The sequence below is a fragment of the Panthera leo genome, chromosome D1 (assembly GCF_018350215.1).
Source record: "Panthera leo isolate Ple1 chromosome D1, P.leo_Ple1_pat1.1, whole genome shotgun sequence".
NCBI classification, from domain to species: Eukaryota; Metazoa; Chordata; class Mammalia; order Carnivora; family Felidae; genus Panthera; species Panthera leo.
In genome coordinates, this window is record NC_056688.1 from 87,932,576 (window position 1) to 87,960,369 (window position 27,794).

Here is a 27,794-nt window from a genome sequence, read left to right on the forward strand (position 1 = left end):
AACAACATGGGTTTAAACTGGGGGGGGGGGGGGGAAGGTCCACTTATAAGCACATTTTTCAATGAATATAGTACAGTAATGTGAGTGTATTTTCTCTTCCTTATGATTTCCTTAACATTTTCTTTTTTCTAACTTGCTTTATTGTAAGAATACAGAATATAATACAAATACCATTCAACATATGTGCTAACCAAGTGTTTCTGCTATTGGTAAGGCTTCCTGTCAACAGTAGGTCATTAGTCACTAAGCCTGGGAGAGTCAAAAGTTATACACGGATTTTCTACTCTGCAGGGGAGAGTGTCCATACCCCTAACTCCCAGACTGCTCAAGGGTCAACTGTATATTTAATTATGATTTGTATTTTTTTTCCCTGTAAAAAGGTTGCATTAATGTACTTCTCCTGTATTATTACCTCTTTTTCTCATTGAACCGGGCAGCATCATCCTAATGAACTGGCCCCTGCCTTCTTCAGGTGGATGTCAGCATAGCATTCGTGAGGATTGTCACCGGCTCTAACTCCAAAGAATGCCAAGGACTATCATGTGCAGTAGGAAAGGGCTGGCACAGGCATTTGGTTCAGACCAGAAGAACCCGGGGAAAGTTTGCTGTTTCCTTCCCTCATTGTCCTTTGGAAGCAACGTCTTAATTGAATATGACTAGCCTGATCAAAGTCCCCTTCTACTTCTTCTCTTCTGGTCTTTTGGAGAGGAAAATACCAAACAAAAAGTAGGTACGTAAAACATGGTATTAGAGTATGTACCGTCACCTTCGACGGCTTTTTAAAATTTTGTCTTCCCCTTGGTTTTTTTCCTTGCTCCAATGATTTAAGAAAAAAAAATTTTTTTGTTTTTAAATTCCTCTAATCCTGTGCTTCTCAAAATGTGGTTCCCAGCCCAGCAACACCCACATTACCAGAGGAATTGTCAGAAATGTAGATTATTGGCCATGGGAACCTGCACACGCCTGCACTGGGACTGGGACCCCGGGGCCTTAAGCAGCCCCCCTCAAGGTGATTGCGAAGGCTGCTGGCCTTTTAGCACCCCTGCTCCGGTTTCTGCTTCTCTCTCTCAGCCATCAGCTTTTCAAGCCTAATGCACATTAGTAAGGCGCCACAGATCTGCTGAGTCACCCTCCTTTCCCTTCCTTTCCCTTACCCTAACCTTCGCCACTCTGCCTGGATTCTTTCCTTAGCATATTTCTCTGCATTTTCTCTTCCATCTTGGAATCCAACTGCTCTTTCCCAAATCAGCAACTTGGGTTTCTGTCCTTTCCCACCTATCCGGTGAATGACAACATGCCCTACTTAAGAATCCCTCACGGCATTGCCTGGGAAGAAAGAGGGTACCACGAAAAGAGGAATTTTTGTTCGAACATTTGTGGTACTTATTTTTGTAAAAATAATTGTGCCACTGCTATGGAGCAGAGATTGACAAACTCAAATGTGTAAAGGGGAGTTTGTGATTTTTAAAATGCATGTTTCCAGGGGCGCCTGGGTGGCTCAGTCAGTTAAGCATCTGGCTTCAGCTCAGGTCATGATCTTGTGGTTCGTGGGTTTGAGTCCCCACGTGGGGCTCTGTGCTGACAGCTCGGAGCCTGGAGCTGTGAGATCATGACCTGAGCTGAAATCAAGAGTCCAATGCTCAACCAACTAAGCCACGCAGGTGCCCCGGTGCCACAGGTGATTTTGAAGGTGGTGGGCCTTGCCCACTTTGAGAAACACTGGCTAAAGCATGAGCTTTATGTTGGGACAGGCCTTCCATACCTCTTCCCTTTGGAGAGTCTACGCTCACTGGAAATGTATACAAGAAAAAAAAAGTAACACAGGACCTATATCTTTTAGTAACATTTTCCATGTCTTTAGTTTAGCAACTGAGTGCGAAGTACTGGAACAAATGACTACATTTTTGGCCCCATAAAATAGGGTTGCCCAATTCCAGCATTATCATTATTTTGGTCTGGATAATTCTGTGCTGTCCGGTGCTTTGCGGGAGGTTTACAAGTATCCTTGGCCTCTACCCACACTCTGTGTCAGTAGCACCTATCCCCCAAGTTGTGATAACTTAAAAATACCCCCCAGACATTTGCCAAATGTCCTTGGGGGAGCAAAATTTACACAGGTTGAGAACCATTGAAATGGGGACCTTAAGTGAAGAGAATGTACAATTCATATAAGTAACTCTATGGAACATTTGAATGCCTGTGGTCAAAGTATTTTTGCTTTTACATTAGAAATAGTGTGTAGCTTCTAAGAGTGTTCAGTTAGAAACGACAGTGTTTTAAGAAATCTGAAAAAAAATCTTATATCACTACAAAATATGAAGCATATCTCTAAAAGTAACATTAAGAAAGTTAAGGTGGACACATGAAAATGTAAGTGGAAAAGAAAGTTATCTCAGCTGATGACCACCATGTAAGAGGGCAAAGAGGCAGTATGGACCAACAATAATAATATCAATACCATACTGTATGTTAATACAGTAGGCCATGTTGACAAAACATTTGTGCCAGCCGTATTGTTACTTCTGAGAATGCAGAGGTGAGAAAGAAAACAAAATAACTGCCTTCTCTCATAAGGATCAGAGTCTAGTGGGGACTCAAGGGCACAGACAAATAATTACAACATTGACTGAATTAGCATTAAAAGGGCAGTACTGGAAAAATTATGATAGCAGTATCTACTGCTCACTTGTAGTAAAATAACTGAAAATTTTAAGAGACTTTAAAAGCCTTACTGTGTGAGCAGTATAGTTCACACCCAGGCCAGGTTTCTGTCATCCTGACAGAGAGTTAATATAATTCAGATGGACGTACCCCTCTTTTGATTGTAAATAAACATGGCATTAGTTTATTGGGTGATTGAAGTTGAGGCAGCTGGACTATTTTGACAAAATGATCAGGATAAGTAGTTCAATTACTCACTTCACTTGTCTGTGAAGAATTCAGACGGCTGTGGTCCAATGAATTAAGTGAATGTCAACTTGGGAGATTTGTGTTATTAAAATATGTTAATATGTGATACAGCTTTAAAGCCAAGGTCTTGGGAGAAAGCGTCCATTTATAGGCACACCTCATTGTGTTGCACTTTGCAGATACTGTGTTTTTTTACAAATTGGAGGTTTGTGGCAACCTTGTGTTAAAGCAAACAGCATCTTCTCATTTCATGTCTGTGTCACATTTTGGTAATTCTCACAGTATTTCAAACTTTTCATTATATTTGTTACGGTGTTCTGTGATCAGTGATTATGACTCACTGAAAGCTCAGATGATGGTTAGCAATTTTTAGCAGTATTTTAAAATTAAGGTACATACAGTATTTTTTAGACTTATTACTGAACATTTAATAGACTACGGTATAGGGTGAACATAACTTCCATATGCACTGGGAAACTAAAAATTCATTTGACTTGCTTAATTGCAACGTTTGCTTTATCGTAGTGGTCTGGAACCGAACCCACAGTATCTCCAAGGTATGCCTGTATACACATATGCTCTCCCACTGGTTTGCTGGGAAAATGCTTTAATTTTCTTGTTTCTTCAGTGATCCAATTACCCCAACCTACTGCATGGCTCTGGGTTAGAAAAAAAGGTTAAATAAGAAAAAGACAGTAAAGGATTAAAAATCCACATAACCATAGCTGCAGTACCTTTTTTGTCAAGTAGGAATCAGACAAATTTGGTTTGCTGGGCCCATGGCATTGGACTGGGGAGGAAGTTAGACAAACGATATTGATTTGCCTTAAAATTTATTGGTCTTCTTGGACTTGCTGACCTGAGTAAGCAACTGTGAACACATTCAAACACCAAGGAAATGGGGTTGGGTTGACTGTACATAGGAAATGAGAGTGTGGACAGCTATGCATATTCGCAAATATTTCTAGTTCACCTGGCTTTCTGCTAGGCATTTGATAGAACGGAGCCCTTTGGATGAATGGGATCATGTGACTCTTTCTGGCCAATGAGGTTTGAGCATACATGTGGCATGGCTGGCTGGGGTATTTGACAGCTAGAGATACTCCCTAGTTCTTTTCCTTATAATAATCAGCAACACATGAAATATGGTTTTATCAGCCTGAATCTACTGAATGACTACTGTGAGCATAGCCCTCTGCTGAACCTTGATGGATGTAGATCATTTGTCTTAAGCTTCTTCTGTAAAGTATGAGTATTTTAGGTTTTGCACACCATACTGACTGTATCACAACTACTCAGCTCTGCTCTGTGTGGCATGAAAGCAGCCATAGGAAATATATACGTGAATGGATGTGGCTGCAGCTCAAAAAAGCTTTACAAAAACAAAAGGCCACTTGGCCTTGGGACTATAGTTTGCAGACCAGACCCCTGCTTTAAGTCATAGCCTTTTTAGGATTGTTACTGCGGCATAACCTAGCCCATCTTGATATACTGTGGGCTGTGAGATGGCCCCCCAAGTGAGAATCTTTGTCATCTGTGTTATCTTTCCTGCTCTCTCTTGATAACCTTTCCTTTTTCCTTGAAAAGCCTAACTTAGCTGACCATAACTGCTTCCATAACTGTTACTGATGTGCCAATGAAAGGCAGCAGTGGCCTCTCCTCACACCTTCTCTGGAGCCCTCTTCAGCTCAAACCTGAATCATTCATTAGAGGTCTCGGTATCATTGGTTTCTGTACTTTAGAATCACCAGGAGGAGGTGTTAAAAACAGATTGCCGGGCCCCACCCCTGGGGTTCCTGACTGTAGGTCTGGAGAGAATTTGTCTAGCAGACTATTTCATGTCTGATCTTAAAGACATTGGTCCAAGGAATAAAGCAGTGCTTTTTTTTCTTCAAACTTCAATTTGTATGCACACATCAGCTGAGGAGCTCGTTAAAATGCAGATTAATACAGTAGGTCTAGGGTGGGGCCTGAGATTTTGATAGTGATAGAGGTCAGGCTGAGTACACTGAGTTGCAGGGGATATAGGATTCTAATCTTCCTTTCTAGCCTCTAGGTGTAGCAGTGCTAAACACAGTGCAGGTGCTTCAATCTTGAATAACCTTAGGTCAATATTGACTTGTCACACCTTACGATTTTGTTAGCAAACTCTGTTGGTTCTATTATCACAATACACAAAGCAACCAGCCACACATCACCACCGTCGTCGTCGTAACACCCTGACCTTGGCCACCACCACCTACCTGTGAGCCATATTTCAAAAGCCTCCTAATTGGGCCCCAGATTCTGCTCTTGCCCCACTCTCCCTCTTACCTCTAATCCACACTCACGGTAAATTCTTTACATAGCAGCAAGAGGATTTCTTTTAAACACAGGTTGATTACATCACTCCCCTGCTTAAAACTATGTGTGCAGCGACTTCGCATTTCATTCAGCAAAGGCGAAAGTCATGATGGTCTGGCAGGCTTCATAACACTGGATCTCTTTCAGATCTTTGACCTATCTACTACTCTCTGTTTCAGTCACCGTGGCCTGCTTGCTGTTCTTGAACCCACTGAGCACACTCCCATCTCAGATCCTCAAACTTGGGTGTTGCCTCTACCTGGAAAATTCTTGCTCCAAGGTAACTATTGGGCCTCCTTCCTCACTTCCTTCAGTTTGGTCTCAAGTGAACGGTAAGACTTTTCCTACTTTTTCTTTTGTATCATTTCAATATCTGACATTTTCTTTTCCTCGCGTGAAATGAAGTTCCACAAAGATCTTTGTTTTGTTCACAGTCTCTAGCACTAAAGAGTTCTTAACACATAGTAAGGTGCTCAAAAAATATTTGAATGAATAGGTAACATACTTTGCAGCTAACTGGAATATTTTAAGGCTGGAGGCTGCTGTTGTTTCCCTAGGCTCCCTCAGGATACACTGTTGCCAGCCAGTATTACTCATTTTATTCCCCAGGGAATAGTGGGTTTGGTATATAATACTTTTCAAAATCCGTTTTCAGAGAATTGAAATTATAAATTGGTCATTTACTGTTGTCATACATTATGCGGCTGAAATTTCTGATCATGTTCGATACATTTTCTTCCAGCACTTGGCTTATTTTCTGTTCATTGTCCACACCCAACCCCACCACACCCCTAGTTTAATTACAGGACTGGAATAATTCCCTTTGAGCAAAAAAATTTTGTTTTGTTTTGTATTTAACATTCTCTTGCGAGTATTAGGAATCCAAAACAAAAAGTCTAATTTGTGATACTCGGGTTTATTGGATAAGTGTCATCTTAAGATAATTTTTAACATGAGTCCCGAGTTTTAAGACTTTTTATAAGCCACCCATCTTGCTCATTTCCAACCCGTTCTATAGGGAACTCCTAGGTTACCGGGTGATTGTTTTGTGGGGGTTAGAGGCGAGCTTTTTTCCAAAGACCTTTTGGGGTGTGGGAATTTGCTTGCTCTGCATACAGAAGGAATTCTAGAAGCTGGGACTGCACCACCCACCCCACGTACCCCTAACTTGCAGAAACCTTTGCCCCCCGCACCCCCCCTTGGCCCCAAGGCTCTTTACAGGGCAGGAGCCAGCTCGGATCCAGCTGCTTGACACCTATTGTCCCCGTTTGGACGTCAAGCGACTTCGCCTGAAGGACCCTAGGTTTGATTTCGCTCAAAACTCAGGACTCCGCTGGGGCACCCCTCCCGGGGCCGTCCCGACCTGCGCGGATCGACCGTCCCCCCCCAAGGGCAGGGGCTAGAGCGGCGCAGTAGGAGACCCGGTGGGCCCTTTCCCACAGGCGTTCGCGTTGGGCAGCCCGAGCGGCCGCGAAGGCCCCCGCCCGCAGCTTCTCCCGCCCCCTCCGCCCCACAGGGCCGGCTGGCTAAGTCCCTCCCGCTCTCGGCTCTCCGCCTCACTAGCAGCGGCTCTCGGTGCAGCGGGGATAGGGCGAAGCGGCCTGCGCCCACGGAGTGCACGACACTGCCCGGAACGCACAGCCACCCTTGCCCCCTCAGCCGCCCACTCGGGATTTCCAGCGTCCTCTGCGCGCGCACGGTGAGCGCCACCCGGACCGAGGCGCTGACGGTGAAGAGGGCCGCTGCCCCGAGTGTCCTTTACCTCCGGATCGGCTGGACCTTCTCGAGGGGCTTGCTCCTCAAGTCTCCCCTTCCCCCTGCGCCCCCCCCTCCCCCGGTCATTTCCAGTGCCCTTCTCCACCCTTCTCCGCCTCAGCCTCGACCTCTCTCCTCCCTCCTTTCCTCGCCAGGCGACGAGTGCTGGCCGACCCCGGCGGGGACCGTTGCACTGGCCGTTGGCGGCCGGCTCTGCGAGGCCCCGCCCCCGGCGCGAGCCTCGGTACCCCGGGGCTGGTAGGCCGAGCCGGCGGCCTGCGCGGGGGAGGGGCGGGCCGGGGGGGGGGGGCGGTGCGAGGCCCGGCGGGGCGCCCTGCTGGCGGGTCGCGCGCGCGTCCGCGGTGTCTTCCTGCCCTCGCGGCGCGCGCCGGACCCATCCCCACCCCCACCCGCTCGCGCAGGCTCCCGCCCGCTGCGCGTTTTGTCCCGCGTCTCGCCCCGTCCGCCGCCTGACTCGCCGCTCTTGTCCTTCCTCCCGCTTTTTCTTGTCTCCTTTCACGGTCTAAAGATGCCCTCGGCCACCAGCCACAGCGGAAGCGGCAGCAAGTCGTCCGGACCGCCACCCCCGTCGGGTTCCTCCGGGAGTGAGGCGGCGGCGGGGGCCGGGGCAGCTGCGCCGGCTTCCCAGCACCCTGTAACCGGCACCGGCGCTGTCCAGACCGAGGCCATGAAGCAGATCCTCGGGGTGATCGACAAGAAACTTCGGAACCTGGAGAAGAAAAAGGTGCCAGGAGTTGGCGGGGAAGGGAGGGTTTGATGCTCCAATCCTGACTGCTGTGGCCTGCCCTCTTCCCGTCCCTGTCGCATCCCCTCCACCCATCCCCACCCCCCACGCCCGGCCTGCTCTGTAAACGGAGCTTCGAGCCCTGAAAACGGGCTCCTAGGGGAGGTGCTTGTCACCTGACCCGGACGGGGCGCTCCCCCCCCTCCCGCCCCGGCCGCTTTATTACTCTCCTCCGGCAGTGGGCCAGGCTTCTTGGCCTTTGGGAGTGGGATGTGTAAGGGCGGGGGCCTGCCCTGTCGCCAGACTTAGCCGTGTGATACCCTTCCCTCCGTCACCGAGGCCCGATTTCTTTGACGAGGGCCAGCGGGGAGAAATGAAGGGGTCCGGTGAGGGGGCTCAGGGCTCAACCCACCGCCTCGTGGAGTTGGGGCGGCCTACGTCCTACAGTCGTGGGGTTGGTCCGCTCGGTTACCGTGTACTTGAGGCCTGTTCGGTGTGCCCTCACCTCTCTTGGGAGAGAAGTGTGATTTCACCCAGAATTGCTTCTGTGTCAGGCCCCTTTTGAGTGTGTCTTCGATTTGCTACACCCCCCGCCCCCATCTGACGGGCGCCCCCACGTTTCCTTCTTTGTTTCAATTGTCTAGGTGCCCCCCTGAGCCTCAAGCTCAACTCGATCCCGAGAAGATTTTCTGCGGCGGCTCTTTGCCCCTCCGGGACTTTAGAGAGGGATGGGAGGGAGACGGCCACGATCGAGATTCGTTGGGGGGCGTGGGTCCGTGTTAGACCGAGGGGATCGCCGGGTCTCCGGGCACATGGAGAGAGCGTCTAACATGGCGGCGGCTGCGAGGAGAGGGAAGCGCTTTACAGGAGCTGCATTGTGAGCACAAAGCGAAAGCAGAGGGGGAGGGCAGAGACCAGGCAGCCGCCCCGGCTGGCCTTCCTCGCCCCCCCTCCGAAAAACAGTCGAGCCACACCCACAATTTTTTGGATTCAATAGTTTGCCATTCTAGGTCACACCGTGAGGTTTATCTTCAAGTAGGCCTTTTGTTTTATGCTTTCAGTGCAGGACAGTGTACCAACTCTGTTTGGAGCGGCACGTGTGTGTGTGTGTGTGTGTGTGTGTGTGTGTGTGTGCGCGCGTTCCTGTGTGGGTGTGTACATATGTAGAGAAAGGGTCTCGGCAGAGTGAATAATTCCACCTTCAGTAAGACTGGAGGTAGAAAGGGAGAAGCAAATCAGTAAGTAGTATGAAAAATTGGATAATTACATCTGTGACTATTATGCAAACTTTTTGCCTTTTACCTTAAGAAAAATAACTTTGCTTGGATAACTTTCGTTTGTCTGCTTCTAGTAAGACATTTATTATAAAACATCTTGAATTTTGAAGAAGTCATTTAAGAATGTTTATTTAGTCACCCACCTAACAGTGTTACTTAAGATGTTGATTGAGATAGTAGCTATTTAAAATTTGGGCCAGATAACTTGAAGAAAATGGTGACATTTAGGCCTTAATTACTTTAATTGCTTGTTTAATTGATTTTATAGTTTTTGGGAGTTTTAAAAGACATTTTTAGATTAGGTACTAATCTGTCTCATTTTTTCTACTGGGAATATTACTTGAATTTCTTAGCTTTTATTTGAAATCGAGAGATGCACTAATTGTGGATGTCTCCTACCTTTTGGTGATACTCTATTTTGATAAACAAGTGTAGTTTATTATAAATGATAAAAGTAATAGATGAATCAATATCAGCAAAGCAACAAAAGTATTTTACATGTAAAGTAGTTGCATTTAAATACGTATTGGAATAAGCATGCCCAAGGCCAGTATCTTCTGAGTCCGCCATCTGAATCAAGATTTAGGAATCTTTAAAACCTCTTGCTACAAATAAATCCCGTCAATCTGGTTGATGCCTGAGTGGTTTAATTTTCAGAATTCTTCTAGGATAGGAATCAAAAATAGTAATGATGTAGTAAATGTTAACTATAGACATATAAATGTAGATATTCATATTTTAATGACTGAAAAGTAATTTTTCAAAGTCCTTAATGTAAAGTCAGGTACTGATTAGCAACCAATTTAGTTATGACATGACTGATTCTAGTGCTCCAAATGAGTATGGAAAAAAATTAGTTATTAAGCCCCATGAGGACCTGAACAATGACAGGTCACTTGTGTATGGGTTTATATTGTATACATTGCCTAACACCTGCCACCCCCACCCCCATAGAAGAGAAAGTAATTACGGACTTAGGCTAGTAAGTACTGAAAAGTTCTCTTGTAATGGTGGAGGAAAAAAACCTCACAAAGTAACAGAAGTATTTCGTCTTTTTTTTTTTTTTTTTTTGGTCTTATTGTCTTGAGTGCTAGGTAGTAGAAAGGTCAAATTACAGGTAAGCTTTTTGGTAACTCACAGACTGAGCTACCTACTTGTTAAATAGCTAAGTTGGCAGTATGTTGTGACCTAACTACTATTGAAATTAAGTTTTACTTTTTGAGAGACTTAAGGATTTTGGATTTTTCTCTAAGCACATATGGTTTCTAGTTTATATTGCATTTTTTCTATATCTAGATTTACTGTATGAAAGTGTGATTTTTTTCAAAACATTAATTTTTCAGTAGTGAGCATTTCTAATAAACCTAAAATAGGATTTACTTTACAAGTCAGTTTTGAATCTTTATAAACCTTTATGCAGTAGAGGAAGATGGTATTTATAAATAACTGGGTTTCTTTTTATTTCAGTCCATTTAGCAACTTCTGTTTGAGCTATATTTTAGACTTGACCTATTCATAATGGTCTTCAGGACAAAATCTTTTTTTTTTTTTTAATCTTTATTTTTGAGAGAGAGAGACAGAGAGACAGAGAGACGGAGCGGGAGCTGGGGAGGAGCAGAGAGGGAGACATGAATCCGAAGCAGGCTCCAGGCTCCAAAGCCTTCAGCACAGAGCCTGTTGTGGGGCTCGAACTCATGACCGCAAATTCATGACCTGAGCTGAAGTCGGACACTTAACCAACTGAGCCACCCAGGTGCCCCAAAATCTCTTTTTTAATGGATTCTAAAATCAAGTGTCCTGACCAAAATTACTACTAGATATGTATTATCACTTAGTTTAAGACTTGGAGAATTGCAGTAATTTTATTGTACTTCATTTAAAAAAACAAAGTATTTGTTAATTTTCTGATAAGTCAAGCCATTAGAAGAAAGCTAAGCATCTGTTCAGTAAGAATGCATGCTTAACATTAATGAAATATCCTATTATGTAATGCAACTAAATGGCCTGGTAGTTTTTGAAATTTGGGTTTATAAAGACTATACTATGTATGTGCTTAGCAAACAGAAGAAATGCAGTTATAATCAAAAGAATCAAGTGCAAAACTCCATTTACAAATCTTTTAATTTTTATAAGTAATAGAAATTGCCAAGTTTTCTTCATTAGTTTGTTGGTGTAGAACAGGGCTATAGGCTAGGCAAGATGTTATTTTGAAACCAAGTTTTAATTTTCACTGAAGAGAGAGCTTATTTATATGGTGAGATGTAATCAGTTTTGATGTAGAATAAAGGATGTTTAAATAGATGACATTTAAAATTTTTATGCTTTTTGTAAGTATAATAGGTTTAGACACTAGTAATTTTGGTAGGTGAAAGATTAACCACTGTTCTCTTACAGAGCAGTCTGACAGCTTTGTAACCAATATGTGACCAAGACAGATAGCCAAAGTGTACTGTTTTTCATCTACTCTCTCAAGTCTTTTTTGCTCTTTAGATCTTTTTAGTTAATTTACTGAAAAAAGATGCTATCATTGTTAGGATAACATTTCTTTTTAGAGCATTGCAGTGTGCCTCTACTTAGAATTTTCAATGCAGCTTTTCTACAGAATTTCTTTGCTAAGTATTTTGAAATAATATTCTCAACTATTTTATAAGTAAAATCTTTCCTTGGGGCTAACATCTGAAGTTTTTCTTGACAGTTGAAATTGCTGATGTATCCGCTTCTCCCATTGGTTGCATGAACTATTTCTCTGCAATGCAGAGGGCAAGATTACTTTGTTTTGCATTCACCTTGTCACAGGAAAAAAAAAAAAAAACCCCAAACATTTATAATGCTTCATTTGTTTCTCTCTGCCTGCCTGCCTGGGTGTGGGTGTGTGTGTGTGTGTGTGTGTGTGTGTGTGTGTGTGTGTGTGTTAGGGAGAGAGAGAGAAAGAGAAGTATTTAAAATTTGAATTTAAAAAAGAAAAGATGTGAATTTCCTCATGTAATAATTATAAGTATCTTTTTCTTGCATGAGAGTAGAATCCCAAGTATTATAATGAGAATGAATTGGTTTAACCTGACCATGTTATTTTACTCTAGAAAATTCCCATGTGGCAAATATTTGTATTAGAATACATTTTGTGTGACTTAGAGATTAAACATACAGTTTGTTATAATTTTATGTAATTAATACCTTAGTTTACATTTAGGAGGAGAGGAAGATTAGTACTGTTTCATCTTTTAAAAAAATTAAACTCTTTCAAAGGTTAAAATTATAACAACCTGGTGTCGATCTTACTGTTATACTGTTAATAGAATCTAAGATCTTTTAAGGCCTTAAAGTCATCTTAGGATTTATTCTAATTCATTTTATGGAAGAGTTCATTCAGATGCCCATGTAAAGTCAACCAGTTTGGAAAGAGTGAATTCTAAGGTCTCTGGTTTTATGGGAAAGATTAGAATTTGTAATGTTCTGCAACATAAGTATTTTTCATGTTTAAGCCAATACTGTAGAACCAGGTGAAGGCTTTAACTTAAATCTTTTTTAATTTTAGAGTTCCTCTGTTTTAAAATGCTGAAAGCAAAAGGAAAAAGCTTTTTATTTCTTCATTGTTAGACCTTTATTTGTATCTTGTTAAATTGTGTTTTTAGGCTGTCCAGGTAATGGGTCTTGAGAAAAACAGTACAAGTAAAGCCCCATTGTATCAGGTGTCATTGGGACATCTGTATTGTTGTAATGAAATGAACTTTTAAAGTTTAAATTCTGATGTTTCTCTTTGTGCTTAAGTAAGCCCTGATGCACACTGGTCCGTCTTAATGCAGGCTTGGTATGTCGTAGACCAGATAATTTGGGAAAAGTGTTACCAGTAAAGCAGTAGGAGGTGTGTCAACCTTTCCATATTCTTGTATTACAGGCTTTGGATATTTTTTAGTAATTGGTCCCTTTTTCTGGTGGCAGTGAATTGTATGTAAGCAGTAGAGAAGAGTAAGAGGAGTAGCAGAAGAGACAGTATCAGCCAAAGTTGGAATTGTAAATTGCTTGGCTTCTGCTCATTTCTTTATTTCTCCCCCTAGCTGTACCAGTGCTTTTGTTGGATAGAGTACTGTGTGTAAAAACATACATGACAGAGACTTTACTGGGCAGAGTTCAGAATTCATATTTCCTGAGGAAAAGGGAAGGTGTGCTTTTTGGCTGTGCTCAGCTAAAGGATGCTGTTTCCTTTAACTTCCTGTACCACCTATTGTCTCTACACTTCCTTGACATTTTGTATTGTCTTATGCTCTTACCTTATGTGTTTTTCTAAATAGGTAGTTAAGCTCCTTGGGGAGTATGAATGACAGCATATTGGGCCTTACACATGGTAAATGCTAAATATTTGTTAGTTTGACTGAATCATTATATAGAAATATTTGTAGCTTCATCAGTAAAATCCTGTTAAGACGGATTAATCCATGAGGGAGAAAATGCTTTTTGTACAGAGCTATTTACTTCAGTGTTTTCACTGAGATGGAATTTTTCCTGAAGAATTTTCTTTTGATGTATTTTTTAAGCGAGTGGAGTTGATTAGGCAGGTAGAGCACTTTTATAATTTTTTAAAAAAAATATTTATTTTTGAGAGAGAGAGAGACACACACAAAGCCCAAGAAGTGGAGCGGCAGAGAGAGAGAGAGGGAGACAGACACAGAATCTGAATCAGGCTCCAGACTCCAGGCTCCAAGCTCAGCACGGAGCCTGATGCGGGCCTTGAAACCATGACCCTTGAGAGCATGACCTAAGCGGAAGTTGGATGCTTAACTGACTGAGCCACCCAGGCACCCCCTGCAAGTTGAGCACTTCTAAAATCTTGGTGCTATAAGCACAATTTGTAAATAGTCTTAGGAAGGAGAATAGATGATTCTTTGTATTTGAACCATTGTAAATGATTAGAAATTTTCATTGTATTCCCCTTAATATTGTTATCCAGACATAGAAATAACTGAAATATACTTTAATCATTGGGAAAAAACCTTTTGGTCTCCATTTTAAGTGAATTACAGTTCTCATCTTTTAACATTGAACTCTGAATAGAGTTTCTAAATCATTCACGTAATGAATGTACTATACTCACCCTACTGAGTAGTTTGGTTAAAGCAACTAATAATTCAAAAGATACTTGTTAAGATTATTGATAATCATTTGTTTTTCAGATGCACAATATTTAGACTTAAGAATTCAAAGTGGGTGATGCCGGAACTCTTCGAAATTATCCTTTTTTTGTTTTCCTACTAGGGTTAGCTGCTTCCATTCATTCAGGCTTAACTGCATAATTACAACCATGGACAAGGAATAAGGATTATCTGTAACCCTTTTTTCCCCTTTTTAGTTGGACAAAAGTTTTATCAAGTTAAACTCCTGGTTACTTATTTGCTTGAAAGATTATCTTACAAATTGTCTTAGAAAACCTCTAATTTAGGAGCACGTGGGTGGCTCAGTCGGTTAAGTGTCTGACCCTCGGTTTTGGCTCAGGTCATGATCTCGCGGTTTTGTGAGTTCAAGCCCCACATCAGGCTTTGAGCCTGATGGGATTCTCTCTCTCCCTCTCTGCGCCTTCCCCACTCATGCTGTCTTGGTGTCTCTCAAAATAAGTAAAAAAATAAGCTTAAAAAATATTAAAAATAAAAAACAAAAAAGAAAACACCTAATTTAGCATCCTCTTACTATTCTTAGTGTTAAGAAATCCTGCATTCTTGACAAGTGTTCATTCAGTTTCTGCATTAATCAGTCTTCTAGGGCCTGGTAGAATGCTCATTTCTCTGTGAAAGTCGATTTCATTTTTGAACAACTCTTTAAGATCTTGATGCTAGTCGCCTCTCAACCCACCCTTCCCCTGTCCCACACAATATTTAATATTTGTTTTCTGGAACAGCTCAGACTTCTGCTACATGAGCACTGTTAGGGATCATCTATGGATTGTACTATATGTTCTCTCTACCCGCCTTTTTATAATTGAGGAAACTTGTTTCTTACGGTCTTTCCTGTCTCCTGTGAAGTTTATTAGCAACTAATTGTCAGTTGAACTGGTGGAGAGTGAACAGGAGGCAGTCAGCTGCCTACCATTATATGGGCAAAGTCAGAACTGATGTTTCTAGGTGAAGAACAGGGAATGTAGGGATTGGGGACTTGAAATAATGTCTAGAAAGTCCACTGAAGATTATGGAAAGTTGACAAGAAAAATCTTTATCTTTTGTTTTTACATTTGTCTTTCGATAGGTTTTCAGTACTGAGAAGTGATTTATTTGGCCTGGAGACACAAAATAGCTTCTAGATGGGTGCTCTTACCACTTTTGTTATTTTAGGCTTTATTTTTAAATTTTCTGTCTCAGTGTGGAGATCTTCTTAATTCAGAACAGAAGGTACAGTTTCTTGGGTAGCTAAGCTAGTTTTTTCAGATGTTGTCCCCTCCTAATCTTTCTTGTTGTGACTGTTTATAATTGTCTAGTTAAGGAATTTGGTTTTTTGGAGTCTCTCCTTTGCTATTTCTTTTTAATTGTGTAATTTAAAAAAGTGTTTTCTTTATTCATTTATGGAATTTCAGATCTAACAGGAAGGAAGGAAAGCTCAGGAGGATAGCTGTTCTGGATATTCATCATTGGCATCCTCACAGCACTGTATTGAATTTTTAAAAACCATTTCAGTTAAGTAACTTTGGTGGTGGTGAAAAAATCTTTGGGAAGAGTGGAAGATCTAGGTGTACTGCGATTAAGTCACCTAATTTTTACTCTGGTGAAAGGAAGGGAGGAAAACAGCAGCAGGGCAAAAATGAAACGTAGCAATGGCTAGAATCCAGAGTGACAAAAAAGAGGGGTGTAATGAGGCACAAATGATTTTTCTGGGATTTATGACCTTAGGCAAGTTACTAACTGCCCTTTCAGTTTCTAATTAGGTGAAATATGATTGATAATAGTCCTTGCTGATAGGGTTAGCTACCTGATATTTTAAATTTGAATGTCACGTAGTGAATACTGTCAGCTATTAAAAGCAACAAAGAAACAGGAGATAGGGGATAGGACTGGGTTGTACTTCTTGGGTAATTATTTGTCAGGACCACATATACATATAATCTTTTGACATTTACTGGGCATAGTCACATCTCCATACTATGGTTCCCCTTTAGAGACCAGATAATCTGGGAAATGGCCTGATTTTTATCTTAATCATATGTGGTGCTATAAGTGAATCTTTAATACTCTTAGGATGCTCAGTAGTTTGAAAAGGAGCCCTAAATAAGAATTTCTAAATAATTATTTCCAGATAGAATGTAAGAGAGCAGGTTTTTGTTACCAGTTTCGTGATAGGCTCTTTGATAAAGATTTCCTTTTATGCTAGGAAAACAACTCCATTTTCTAGAAAAAATACTTAATGTTCATTTTATGTGGATGATATGTGTATCAGCCAATTTATTAACTAGGTGTTAGGCAGCCATGTTCTAGCTTAGGGAAGAAAAAAAAAAGCTGTGTTTGTCTGGAGCCCTTTGCTCCTATCCTTGCCCCTTTGCGTTCATCGGAGTTCATGTTGGATCAGTCATTGTGAAAGGCAGTTTATTTATATATTGATTTAGTTCATACTGCAAATTTTAACCTCAAATGCAAAGTTTTTCTACTTGGACTTAATTTAAGCCATTTGGGTGGGATGTGACAATAGGAAAGAAGTTTGTCTTTGAGTAGTCTACTCATGAGACTAGTGCAGATACATCCTTTTTTTTTTCTTTTTGAGATCTCTGAAAGCTACTTAGGAGTGAGCTGAGATTGCAAACCAACTTCATTTTCAAAGGTAGAAAATTAAACCAGTTGATTTTTCTATGAGGCTTTCTGTTTCTAGTGCAAAATTTGGCACTCACCAGTGAGTTTAAGTGCTCTAAACTTCTGGAGCTTGGCTCACAATGCAGAACTTAATAAAAGTAGTATTTATGAATGGAAGATGGTACCCCTTCAATGTTTGCATCATAAATGGATTTTTTCTTATGTAACTAATGACTAGGTTCAATAGATTTATAAGCTGGTTTAGAAAACCACTATTCAACAAGTTTTCGGAGTTGTTTAATGTTAAACCTTTAACCAAATTGAGGTTGCCATATAATGTGTTTTATGGTCACAGTTTGTATTGGTTGTGTGATTCAGAATAATTTCTTATTTCTAAGACTCAACTATTACAAGTGAATTGCAATGTATTTGATCTAGGTTAGTGTTTCTCAAACTTAAGCACACATTAGAATCAACCAGAAGGCTTGTTAAAACACAGATTGCTGGGTCCCACCCCCCAGAGTTTCTGATTTAATAGGTCTGGGGTGGTGCCTGAGAATTTACATGTCATTTTTCTTTTTTAAAGATTTAATTTTGGTGGGGGAGTGCCTGGATGACTCTGTTGGTTAAACATCCGACCTTTGATTTCAGATCAGGTCATGATCTCATGGTTTGTGAGTTCGAATCCCACATCGGGCTCTGTGATGGCAGTGCAGAACCTGCTTGGGATTCTCTCTCTCTGCCTCTCATTCTCTCTCTAAAAAAAAAAAAAAAAATTAATTTTGTAAAAGTAATTTCTACACCCCGCGTGGGCTCTAACTCAACAACCCCAAGATCGAAGTCGCATGCTCCACCAACTGAACCAGCCAGGTACCCTGAGAATTCACATTTCTAACAAGTTCCTAGCTGTTGCTGATGTATTGCTGGTTTGGGGACCACACTTTGGAAATCACTGACTTGTAGACTAATACAGGGTCTCTGCTATGTAGAGTTAATTATGTGTAATAGTGAACAGAGGTGACTTTAGTTCAAATTTCATGGTGATGAAAGTCTTATACACCCAAGCAACCAGGAGATCCTGTATTATATGGACAAAGGAAAAAAAAAAAACACCTCGTGCCTTTTAATGTAGAACACTTTTTTCATTGTCTTTGCAGTCTTATTAATAAGTTTTGAGTTTCCTCAAATGAGAGCTGTTTATTAGGCACTTTGATCAGACTCAGCATCTTGCTTTTTTAAAGGTCGGGTAAGGACAAGGGGACGGGATATTTATAACAGTAATATAGCAAGTGTTAATGGCTATATAGAAGAACAAATGTAAAGCTGTAATGAAACTTTTGTTTTATTATGGTTAGAAAAATGTTCATGAAAGACCTGTAGTTTCCATTCATTTGATTAATAACATCTTTTTTTATTGGACACTATAGCTGTATTAATTCATCTTACCAGATATAAGGAAGTGTGGTTTGCTTTTGAAAATCTTCTGTTAAAGACCCTTGAGATTTTTAAGTTATGTCATGATTTTTGAACATATTTCTTCTGTCACAGTGAACTGTCATTTCTTGTGGTGTTAGTGGCAGTCCTTCCTTTCAAAATTAGGGCTCTTGGGGTGCCTCAGTCGGTTAAATGTCCAACTTTGGCTCAGGTCATGATCTTGTAGTCTGTAGGTTTAAGCCCTGCATTGGGCTCTGTGCTGACAGCTCAGAGCCTGGAGCCTGCTTCAGATTCTTTGTCTCCCTCTGTCCTTCCCCCGCTTGCGCACGCTCTCTCTCAAAAATAACATTAAAAATTTTTTTTTTCAATTATGGCTCTTAAATTGTTATGAATTGATAAATTTGAAACCTGTTATAGCAATATAAAAATCAAAAGAAACAGATGTACGAGTTCTAATGAAATAGATCTTTGTTTTGGCTGCACAGAGTCCTTTTGCCTATTTTTTGGTGACGGTATTTCATGAAGATGTGTACTGTGAAACTGAGTTTTGCATAGCAGCTGCTTTCCCTTTCTTTTGATTTCTCTTTTACCCTTGTTCCAGTTACTCCTGTGTGATAAATTACTCCAAAACTTACTCCATTTTATTATGCACACATTCTGCCTGTTAGGGATTGAGACAGGACACACAGTGGGGTTGGTGTCTCTGCGCTAATGATTCCCGGGGCCTCAGCTGGGAAGACTAATGCTTGTTTGCTTCATGTCTGGTGCTTGGGCTATGATTCTAACACTAGGATTGCTGACCAGAATTCTTAAATAAGACCTCTTCATGGCTTGGCCTCCTCATAGCATGGCAACCTCAGGGTTGTTGGACATCTTTTATTTATTTTTATTTTTTAAAATGTTTTATTTATTTTTTGAGAGAGAGAGAGGCAGAGCATGAGCAGAGGAGGGACAGAGAGAGAGGGAGACACAGAATCCGAAGCAGGCTCCAGGCTCTGAGCTGTCAGCACAGAGCCTGATGCGGGGGCTTGAACCCACAAACCGCGAGAAGGGTTATTGGACTTCTTAAATGATAGCTTGGGACTCCAAATGTTTTTAGTGACTAGCAAATAGGACAGAGATACATTGCTTTTATGACACAGCCTTGGAAGTTGTACAGGATCACTTCCACTGTACTCTGTTGGTTGAACCCCACTTAGTACAATGGCAGGGGAATTGGACTAGTTCTTAATGGTGCAGTGAACAGTATGTAGAGCTACAGATGTGGCCATTTTTGGAAAATACAATCTGCCGTAGAGTTTGGGTTGGATAAATACTAAATTTGATATTGTGTAGAAAATTGGAGCTTTGCTTTTCTCTAAAGGTTATTTATTTTGAGAGAGAGAACGTGGGGGAGGGGCAGAGAGAGGGAGAGAATTCCAAGCAGGCTCCTCACTGTCAGCTTGGAGTCCAGTGTGTGGCTCAAACTCATGAACCATGAGATCATGACCTGAGCCAAAACCAAGAGCTGGACGCTTAACCAGCTGAGCCACGCAGGTGCCCTTGGAGCTTTTCTCCTTTAGGGTAGCTTGCCCAACTATAGGATAGTATAGATTCATATTCAAAGATTATTATAGGTTAAAGTCTTGGCAGTATCCTAAAATCTGCCAATCTTAATAACTTTTTTATTTTATTTTATTTTTTTATTTTTATTTATTTATTTTTTTAACGTTTTATTTATTTTTGAGACAGAGACAGAGCATGAACGGGGGAGGGGCAGAGAGAGGGAGACACAGAATCGGAAGCAGGCTCCAGGCTCTGAGCCATCAGCCCAGAGCCTGACGCGGGGCTCGAACTCACGGATCACGAGATCGTGACCTGAGCCGAAGTCGGACGCTCAACCGACTGAGCCACCCAGACGCCCCTTAATAACTTTTTTATAGGATGAAATTATAATTTTTTTATTATACAAATTATATGTTCATTGCAGAATATCTAAGTGTACAAAACAAAAGCAAAAGGAAAAGAGTTCCACCTATAGTTCTACCACTCAGGTACATTCTTAACATTAAAAAAGCTTTTCATATATATTTTTACATATAAACCATCATGATTTAGGAATTCGATTTGACATCCATTTTGATTGGCATGTATGGTTTTAAATTTGTAAGACATTAAATGATAGAGCTAAGCTAGGTATGTAAAACTCTACCCTGTAAGGGATATATACTGCACTCAACTGTGTATTATTTTTAGATTTAGCAACAGTTTCTTTGAAGAATGTGTGAAAAAGGAAGATAATAAATGCTAGGTATGAGCTAATAGCAGTTTTTCTTTTGCCTAGCAGTGAATTCAGAATTTTTACTCTACTAGCACTACATTTCAGGCCCTCTTTCCATTTGCATATCTTCTGTTATCTGTATATTTCTAAATAGAGGAATCCTGACTATAATAAAGTGCTATTATACCCTAAGTCATCATTAAAAGCAAATCTTGTTTGTTTTTTTCTTTAAAATAGCCTACCCTTTTAAAAAATAAGTGAGTTGTCTTTATTCATCCTCAGAGAGTGTTCTGAGACAGTTGAGCTTATCTTTTTTACCTGGAATTAGGCCTGTCAGATCAGTGTAGAAAAAACTTCCATTTTTCAACTGGTAGACTTGAATTTTATACCTCTTCAGCCGGAGGTTATTGTGTGAAATAGTCTACCTAAGCATAAAATTGGGTACTTGGATCAGCCTTTAATGTTTTAATGTTTATTTTGGTTTTATTTGCCTCTAGGATAACTAAGGAATTGTTAGGCTTTTAATTTAGGGTGGAATGGTTATGCAAGTTGACTAATGGTTCTGGTGCAAAGAAAATGGATGATTTGACCTAAAACAACTTTTTAGTATTTTTTTTAAACTTGTTTCTTGACCCTGAATGCATTTTATCAGATTTTGTGTTTCGTGGCTAATTTTATTATTACTAAGGGTGAGGAACAATATATGTTCATAATTTATTGTGATTATATTAATTTAAAAATTTGTCCCCTTTAATTTAGGTTTCTACTTATTCCTGCTCCTCTGACCTTTAAAACAATAACTTGACTACTATCAAGAATTGTCAAGAATTTTTGACTATTGTATTACCTGAGTATCTTTTCTTTGGGGTCTTATCTAATAGTAGCCTGGGAAACTGCCAACATTTTCATTTTAGTTGGGGGAAAAAGATGACTTAAACCAGAGGTTAATTTTCTGTCCCACTGTCATATTTAATTCCATTTGTGAGAAAAGAAAGCAAAGCTGTTGAGTAATGCACTATCCATAGGTGATGTGATAGCTTGGAGTATCATGTTGTTCAAGAAAAATGGATGAGGCCTATCAAAGACAGTATGCACATGGGTTTTTTTCAGGGAAAATACACTCTTTATATCACTTAGTCACATGAAGTGAGGAAGTGAGGTGAGGCAGGGGGTGAGGAAGGGACAAGAATTTAACATTATAAAATGTCTGATATGCTTCTGTGTAAGTAGGATCATAACCAAATTGTGGCCTTCACCCATGTTGGTAGGAACCATTTGTGCAGGCCATCTGATGCATATCTCTTTTGAGAAACCTAAATAAACAGTGTTGTATCATGTCATTGGCTTATACTATAGAATTTGGTTATTATTCAGCGGGGGCTGGAGTATCTGCATTCATATTTTAGCGCACTATTAAACTAAGTTATTTTATGTACAAAGTTAAACTGAAGTTAACTAAAAATTATCTTTAGGGCAAGATTTGAGACAAACTTAGAGGATTATATGGGTTTGTTATCTCAGCACGGTTAGGCTGGTATATACTTTAATGTGGGGCATAATTCTTTTTTTCTTTTTACATAGGGCAAGCTTGATGATTACCAGGAACGAATGAACAAAGGGGAAAGGCTTAATCAAGATCAGCTGGTAAAGATGCTACATTTTATTGAAGATTTTCTGCTCACTATTTTTAATAAGAAAATTAATTTTGTGGTTCTTTATGTTTCCAGTAAAGTTGGGCTCTGTCTTTGTTATTTTAGGATGCCGTATCTAAGTACCAGGAAGTCACAAATAACTTGGAGTTTGCAAAAGAATTACAGAGGAGTTTCATGGCATTAAGTCAAGATGTAAGTAGAAGACTATGTATATATGTTTATGAAATATTAAAAATAAGGCAAAAAATTTTATTTCTTTACGATTGATAAGCTCTTTGTAAGATGAGAGGATTGGATCCAATTGTATCTAAGATGCTTTCCAGTTCTGTAAAGTTTAAAGTAACACCTGAAAAATGCCTTTTTAAAATTTTTAAAAATAATTTATTGTCAAGTTAGGTAACATTCAGTGTATATACAGTGTAGTCTTGGCTTCAAGAGTAGATTCCCATGATTCATATGTACAACTAGTGCTCATCCCATCAAGTGCCCTCCTCAGTGGCCAACTCCCCACCCCCATCAACCCTCAGTTTCTTCTCTGTATTTAAGAGCCTCTTATGGTTTGCCTCTCTGTAACTTATTTTTCCTTCTCTTCCCCTATGGTCTATTAGTTTCTCAAATTCCACGTATGAATGAAAACATCTGTCTTTCTCTGATTGACTTTTTTTTTTTAAACATTAAAAAAATTTTTTTAATGTTTGTTTATTTTTGAGAGAGAGAGTGTGAGTGGGGGAGGAGCAGAGAGAGGGAGACACAGAATCCAAAGCAGGCTGCAGGCCCAGGCTCTGAGCTGTCAGCATAGAGCCCAATGCGGGGCTAGAACTCACAAACCGTGAGATCATGACCTGAGCCGAAGTCGGACACTTAACTGACTGAGCCACCCAGGAGTCCCAGACTGACTTATATCACTTAGCATTATACCCTCCAGTTCCATCTACGTTATTGCAAATGGCAAGATTTTATTCCTTTTCATCACTGATCCGTTCATCTTTACATCTTTATCTGTTCATCATTTGATGGACGTTTGGGCTCTGAAAGGTGCCTTTTAAAAGGACTGAGTCTCAGATATGACAAATATATATATAGGAGATACCCTGAAGATCTCTAAAAAATTAGCTTGTATATACGTGTATATATAAATATAGCAGGCATTTATTTTCTGTATTTTCCTTTATACCTAATGACCATCTTATAATTCTGTTAACTATCAGAAAATAGGTTTTTTTTTTGGTAATCACTTATCTCCATTAGGGATCTTAAGGAATGTGGCAGAGTGGGATACATTGCTCTTGTATCAACTCGTGATCCAACAAAGTAAAGTGGTTTTGTGTTTTTCCCATACATCTTTTGATGTGATAGAAACCTTTGGGAACAGGACAAAAATGAAATACAGGCAAAGTCAAATAATTTGAAACTTGAGATCAGAAAATTAATCTTCTGAATTAGTATTAGCTTATTTGGAGAAAGGCTAAAAGCACTGAAATACAAAACTGCCTCTGATTTGGTAAAATGAATAAACAAAACAATTTATTATGTGATGAGAGACATTGCAGTACAGAGATGAAAAGTTCTGATTCTGGAACCATACTGTCTGGTTTGAACCCTGATTCTGCCACTTAATAGTTGTAGGACTTTGAGTTACTTAACTTGTCTATCCCTATATCACTCAGGGTTTTCTAGACAAACAGAACCAGTAGTATCAAAAGAGAAGGGGGGAGAGGAGTGGGGCCGTCACACTGCTTCAGTTTTCTAATCTGTAAAATGGTGATAATAATGGTACCTCCCTCATTTCAGGGTTGTGAGCAATATTTGATGCATAATTAATATATTTCATGTACTTATTACTTACTAAATTTGATTAAAGTTGGAAAATATTGATGGTATCCCTCAAAATGGAATAAATGAAACTTAATTTACACCCAAGTTGGGAATTGATCCACTTAGGTCAGATGAATCCTGGCCAATTAACTTTCTGATTAAAAAAAAATTTATGGGTTATAGAAGTAGGATTGCTATACAATTTAATAATAGAATCAGTCTATTTCTAAAACTACTAACACTGTGTAAGTGAAAATACTTGTAGTCTCCTTTGCTTTTATGTTAACACTGGTATTTTCAGGAACTTTTCATTGGGTCTTTAACTTCATTGGCAGTCTTTTTATTGAACTCTGATCCTTTATCGCGCTTTCCCACAATTGTTAAACACCTTTTTTGTTTTGTGTTCAAGAATTCTTTTTTTTTTTTTTTTTAAATTTTTTTTTCAACGTTTTTTTATTTATTTTTGGGACAGAGAGAGACAGAGCATGAACAGGGGAGGGGCAGAGAGAGAGGGAGACACAGAATCGGAAGCAGGCTCCAGGCTCCGAGCCATCAGCCCAGAGCCTGACGCGGGGCTCGAACTCACAGACCGCGAGATCGTGACCTGGCTGAAGTCGGACGCTCAACCGACTGCGCCACCCAGGCGCCCCAAGAATTCTTTAATCAAGCTCCAGCCTACCTTTTCTAGATTTCATATTTTCCTTACTTGAACTGCTCATTTTACTCAGAGTGGCATTCTTTATCTTACTTCTTTGGTTTTATTGACTTATTTCATATTCCTGCCTCTATTCCTATATTTCCTGCCTTTGGCTAGTGGCTGCTTCTCTGTCCTAAAATTGTACCCCTCACCCCCAGTAAGATTATGTCCCTTTCTCCTTGAAAGCTTTCTAGGGTGCCCTAGCTTGGATTTCATATCTCTGTTCATATGTACTGTTCACTTGCCACTTAACTGCTAAATATCATTTAATCTGCTGCCCTCTCTGCTGCCATCATAGATTTGTCTTATTGTAGACTTTATTGTTCTGCTATGTCTCTTCCCCCATTACTCCCTTTATTATACATTTCTTTTTTTTTCTTTTTAATTTTTTTAAATGTTTATTTATTTGAGAGAGAGAGCGGGAGTGGGAGAGGGGCAGAGAGAGAGGGAGACACAGAATCTGAAGCAGGCTCCAGGCTCTGAGCTGTCAGCACAGAGCCCGACGCAGGGCTTGTACCCACAAACTGTGAGATCGTGACCTGAGCCGAAATCGGACGCCTAACCGACTGAGCCACCCAGGCGCCCCTTTATTATACATTTTGTATGTCTTTATTTTGGTTTTCTCTGTCTCAATTTATCCCAGGGAGGCTTGAGAAAGGGGAGGAAGGTGGGAAGGAAGATACTTTCATGGCTCTTGAAAAATTGACCTTTCTTTAAAATTCTGACCATTCTTTGAGCCCACTCTGACACTGGACATGAGAAGAGAGAGACATACATGAGTCTGGTTGATGTTCTCCCTTCAATCTTCACAGGAAAGTAAAAGACGAGTACTAGGAAAAGAATAGTGGGAAAAATACATGTGAGCATTTATTTGTCTTCTGCCACCTTCTTTTTCTCTGCCAGCATCCCCTTATTCATAAAAACAAGTTAGTTTTAGTCACTATTTTCAAAATGTTGGGATAGTATAATACTAGCAGTGGGTTGTGAGGAAGCAGTGGTGGGTTTTAGCATCTCTTTTTAAGTTGATAGTAGGTACTTAAAATGAAAATTTTGGACCAGTTTTCCATAGAGGAGATGGATATAGGTAAGATTTTTTTTTTATTTTGCTGTACTCGGGTTTCTTTTTTAATTGGCTTGGGTTCTTAATTAGAAATTATAATTCTTATACTTTTTATTATGAAAAATTTCAAAACTAAAGAAAGGAATGTAATGAATACCTCTGTACCCATACCCAGCTTCTACAGTTTTTATCTCATGGACAGTCCTGTTTGATATACTCCCTTGTTCCCTGTCAGCCAGATTATTTTGAAGCAAATCCCAAATACATTGTTTTATTGGCAACATTTAGTGTTACAATAATACCTTATAGGGAAAGAAAGATGTGTTCTGAATTTCTAACATCTGCTTAAAACAGATGATGTTATGAGATATTAAACTCTATTTGTACGTTAGGAATCAGCATTTTGTGTATCAGGATCACATAACTCATCGAGTAAAATATGTCTTACATTGGAAATGAAATTGGTTGAACTAAATTGGGAGTTTTGTGAAATTCATTTTAACGTCTATGCTTAATATTTTTATGCAGATTCAGAAAACAATAAAGAAGACTGCACGTCGGGAGCAGCTTATGAGAGAAGAAGCAGAACAAAAACGTTTAAAAACTGTACTTGAGCTCCAGTATGTTTTGGACAAATTGGGGGATGATGAGGTGCGAACTGATCTGAAGCAAGGATTGAATGGAGTGCCAATATTGTCTGAAGAGGAATTGTCATTGTTGGATGAATTCTACAAATTAGCAGACCCTGAACGGGACATGAGCTTGAGGTATAGTGGTATTTGGTGGTAGAAACTTCTAAATGTTGGCTTGACAACTAAAAGGTAATTAATTAGCTTTTTAATTATTATTATAAGGTTGAATGAGCAGTATGAACATGCCTCCATTCACCTATGGGACTTGCTGGAAGGAAAGGAAAAATCTGTATGTGGAACAACCTGTGAGTATTATAATTGTTGTAACTAAGAATATAATTTTGTAACTAAGAATCTTTAAAAGTTAGTTTTCTTTTTGAAAGTAATGTTAATTGGAGAAATTTTTAGAATTGTGTAAGTAACATTCATCTACTGTTTACTTTTTGGTTTATTTCCTTTTTTTCCTTTCTGCTGTGTGTGTGTGTGTGTGTGTGTGTGTGTGTGTGTGTGTAAGTAAAAAAAAAACCCATCATGAATCAATAAATCTGTAGAGATGGGAATCCCCTGACTTAACACGATTTTGTTTGTAACTTACTCTCTGCTTGAGGTGGACAGATTAATACTGAATAGGCTTTCCAGAGTTCTTGGTATTAGATAGGGACTGGTTTTTCCTTATGGCTGAAATTTTGTGAAAAAATACTTACTATACCTCATACATTTTACTCATGGTCATTGCCTTCATCTTTCCTTAGTTTTTCATAGACTTCTGGTAATTTGAGGACATTAATTCTTTTGTGCTTTTTAAAAACCTTAACCTCAAATATGCAATGTTTATTGACTTTAAAGAAAACAAAGGACATTTAAGCTTCACTTCATTGGTAAATTAGGAATTCTAGGTTTATTCTCTTAGTAAATAATAGGTTCTTATCTTTGCTATTTATAAAGGTGGTTTAGGGAAGTAGATTTTTGAACATCTTAAGGTAAAAGTGCTTATACCTTATTTTTAGCTGTTTGGTGAAAAATTAAATCGGATTAAAAGCTTTAATTGGCAAAACTATATGATATAATTTGGATTGTATTTGCTTTAAGGAAATGGGTAAATCAAATATGAAGAAACAACTCTTTTATATCTTTTCATTTAAGAAATAATTTTCTTGAGGCACCTGGGTGGCTCAGTCGTTTAAATGTCTGACTCTTGATTTTGGCTCAGGTCATGGTCTCACAGTTCGTGAGATTGAGCCCTGTGTAGGGCTCTGTGCTGCGCAGAGCCTGCTTGGGATTCTCTTTCTCGCTTGCTCTCTGCCACTTCCCCCACTGTGATTCTTTCTCCCCCAAAATAAATAAATAAACTTTTTTTTTTTTTTTTTTGTAAGAATTTTTCAGGGCTCTGGGGTGGCTCAGTCAGTTGGGTATCTGATTTTGGCTTAGGTCATGATCTCATAGTTCGTGGGTTT

The 27,794-nt window shown here is 39.9% G+C and overlaps 1 protein-coding gene across 1 annotated transcript in view; it reads left to right on the plus strand.

Moving 5' to 3' along the window:
• The first annotated feature begins 6,750 nt into the window (after positions 1 to 6,750).
• The window catches only part of CAPRIN1 (cell cycle associated protein 1), a 36,805-nt gene continuing 15,761 nt past the window's right edge, over positions 6,751 to 27,794 (plus strand). The window contains exons 1-6 of the mRNA XM_042906981.1: positions 6,751 to 6,952; positions 7,538 to 7,753; positions 22,066 to 22,128; positions 22,242 to 22,328; positions 26,237 to 26,475; positions 26,563 to 26,645. Coding sequence (XP_042762915.1) covers positions 7,538 to 7,753; positions 22,066 to 22,128; positions 22,242 to 22,328; positions 26,237 to 26,475; positions 26,563 to 26,645 — 688 coding nt within the window. The 5' untranslated portion in view covers positions 6,751 to 6,952. The remainder of the gene's footprint in view (positions 6,953 to 7,537; positions 7,754 to 22,065; positions 22,129 to 22,241; positions 22,329 to 26,236; positions 26,476 to 26,562; positions 26,646 to 27,794) is intronic.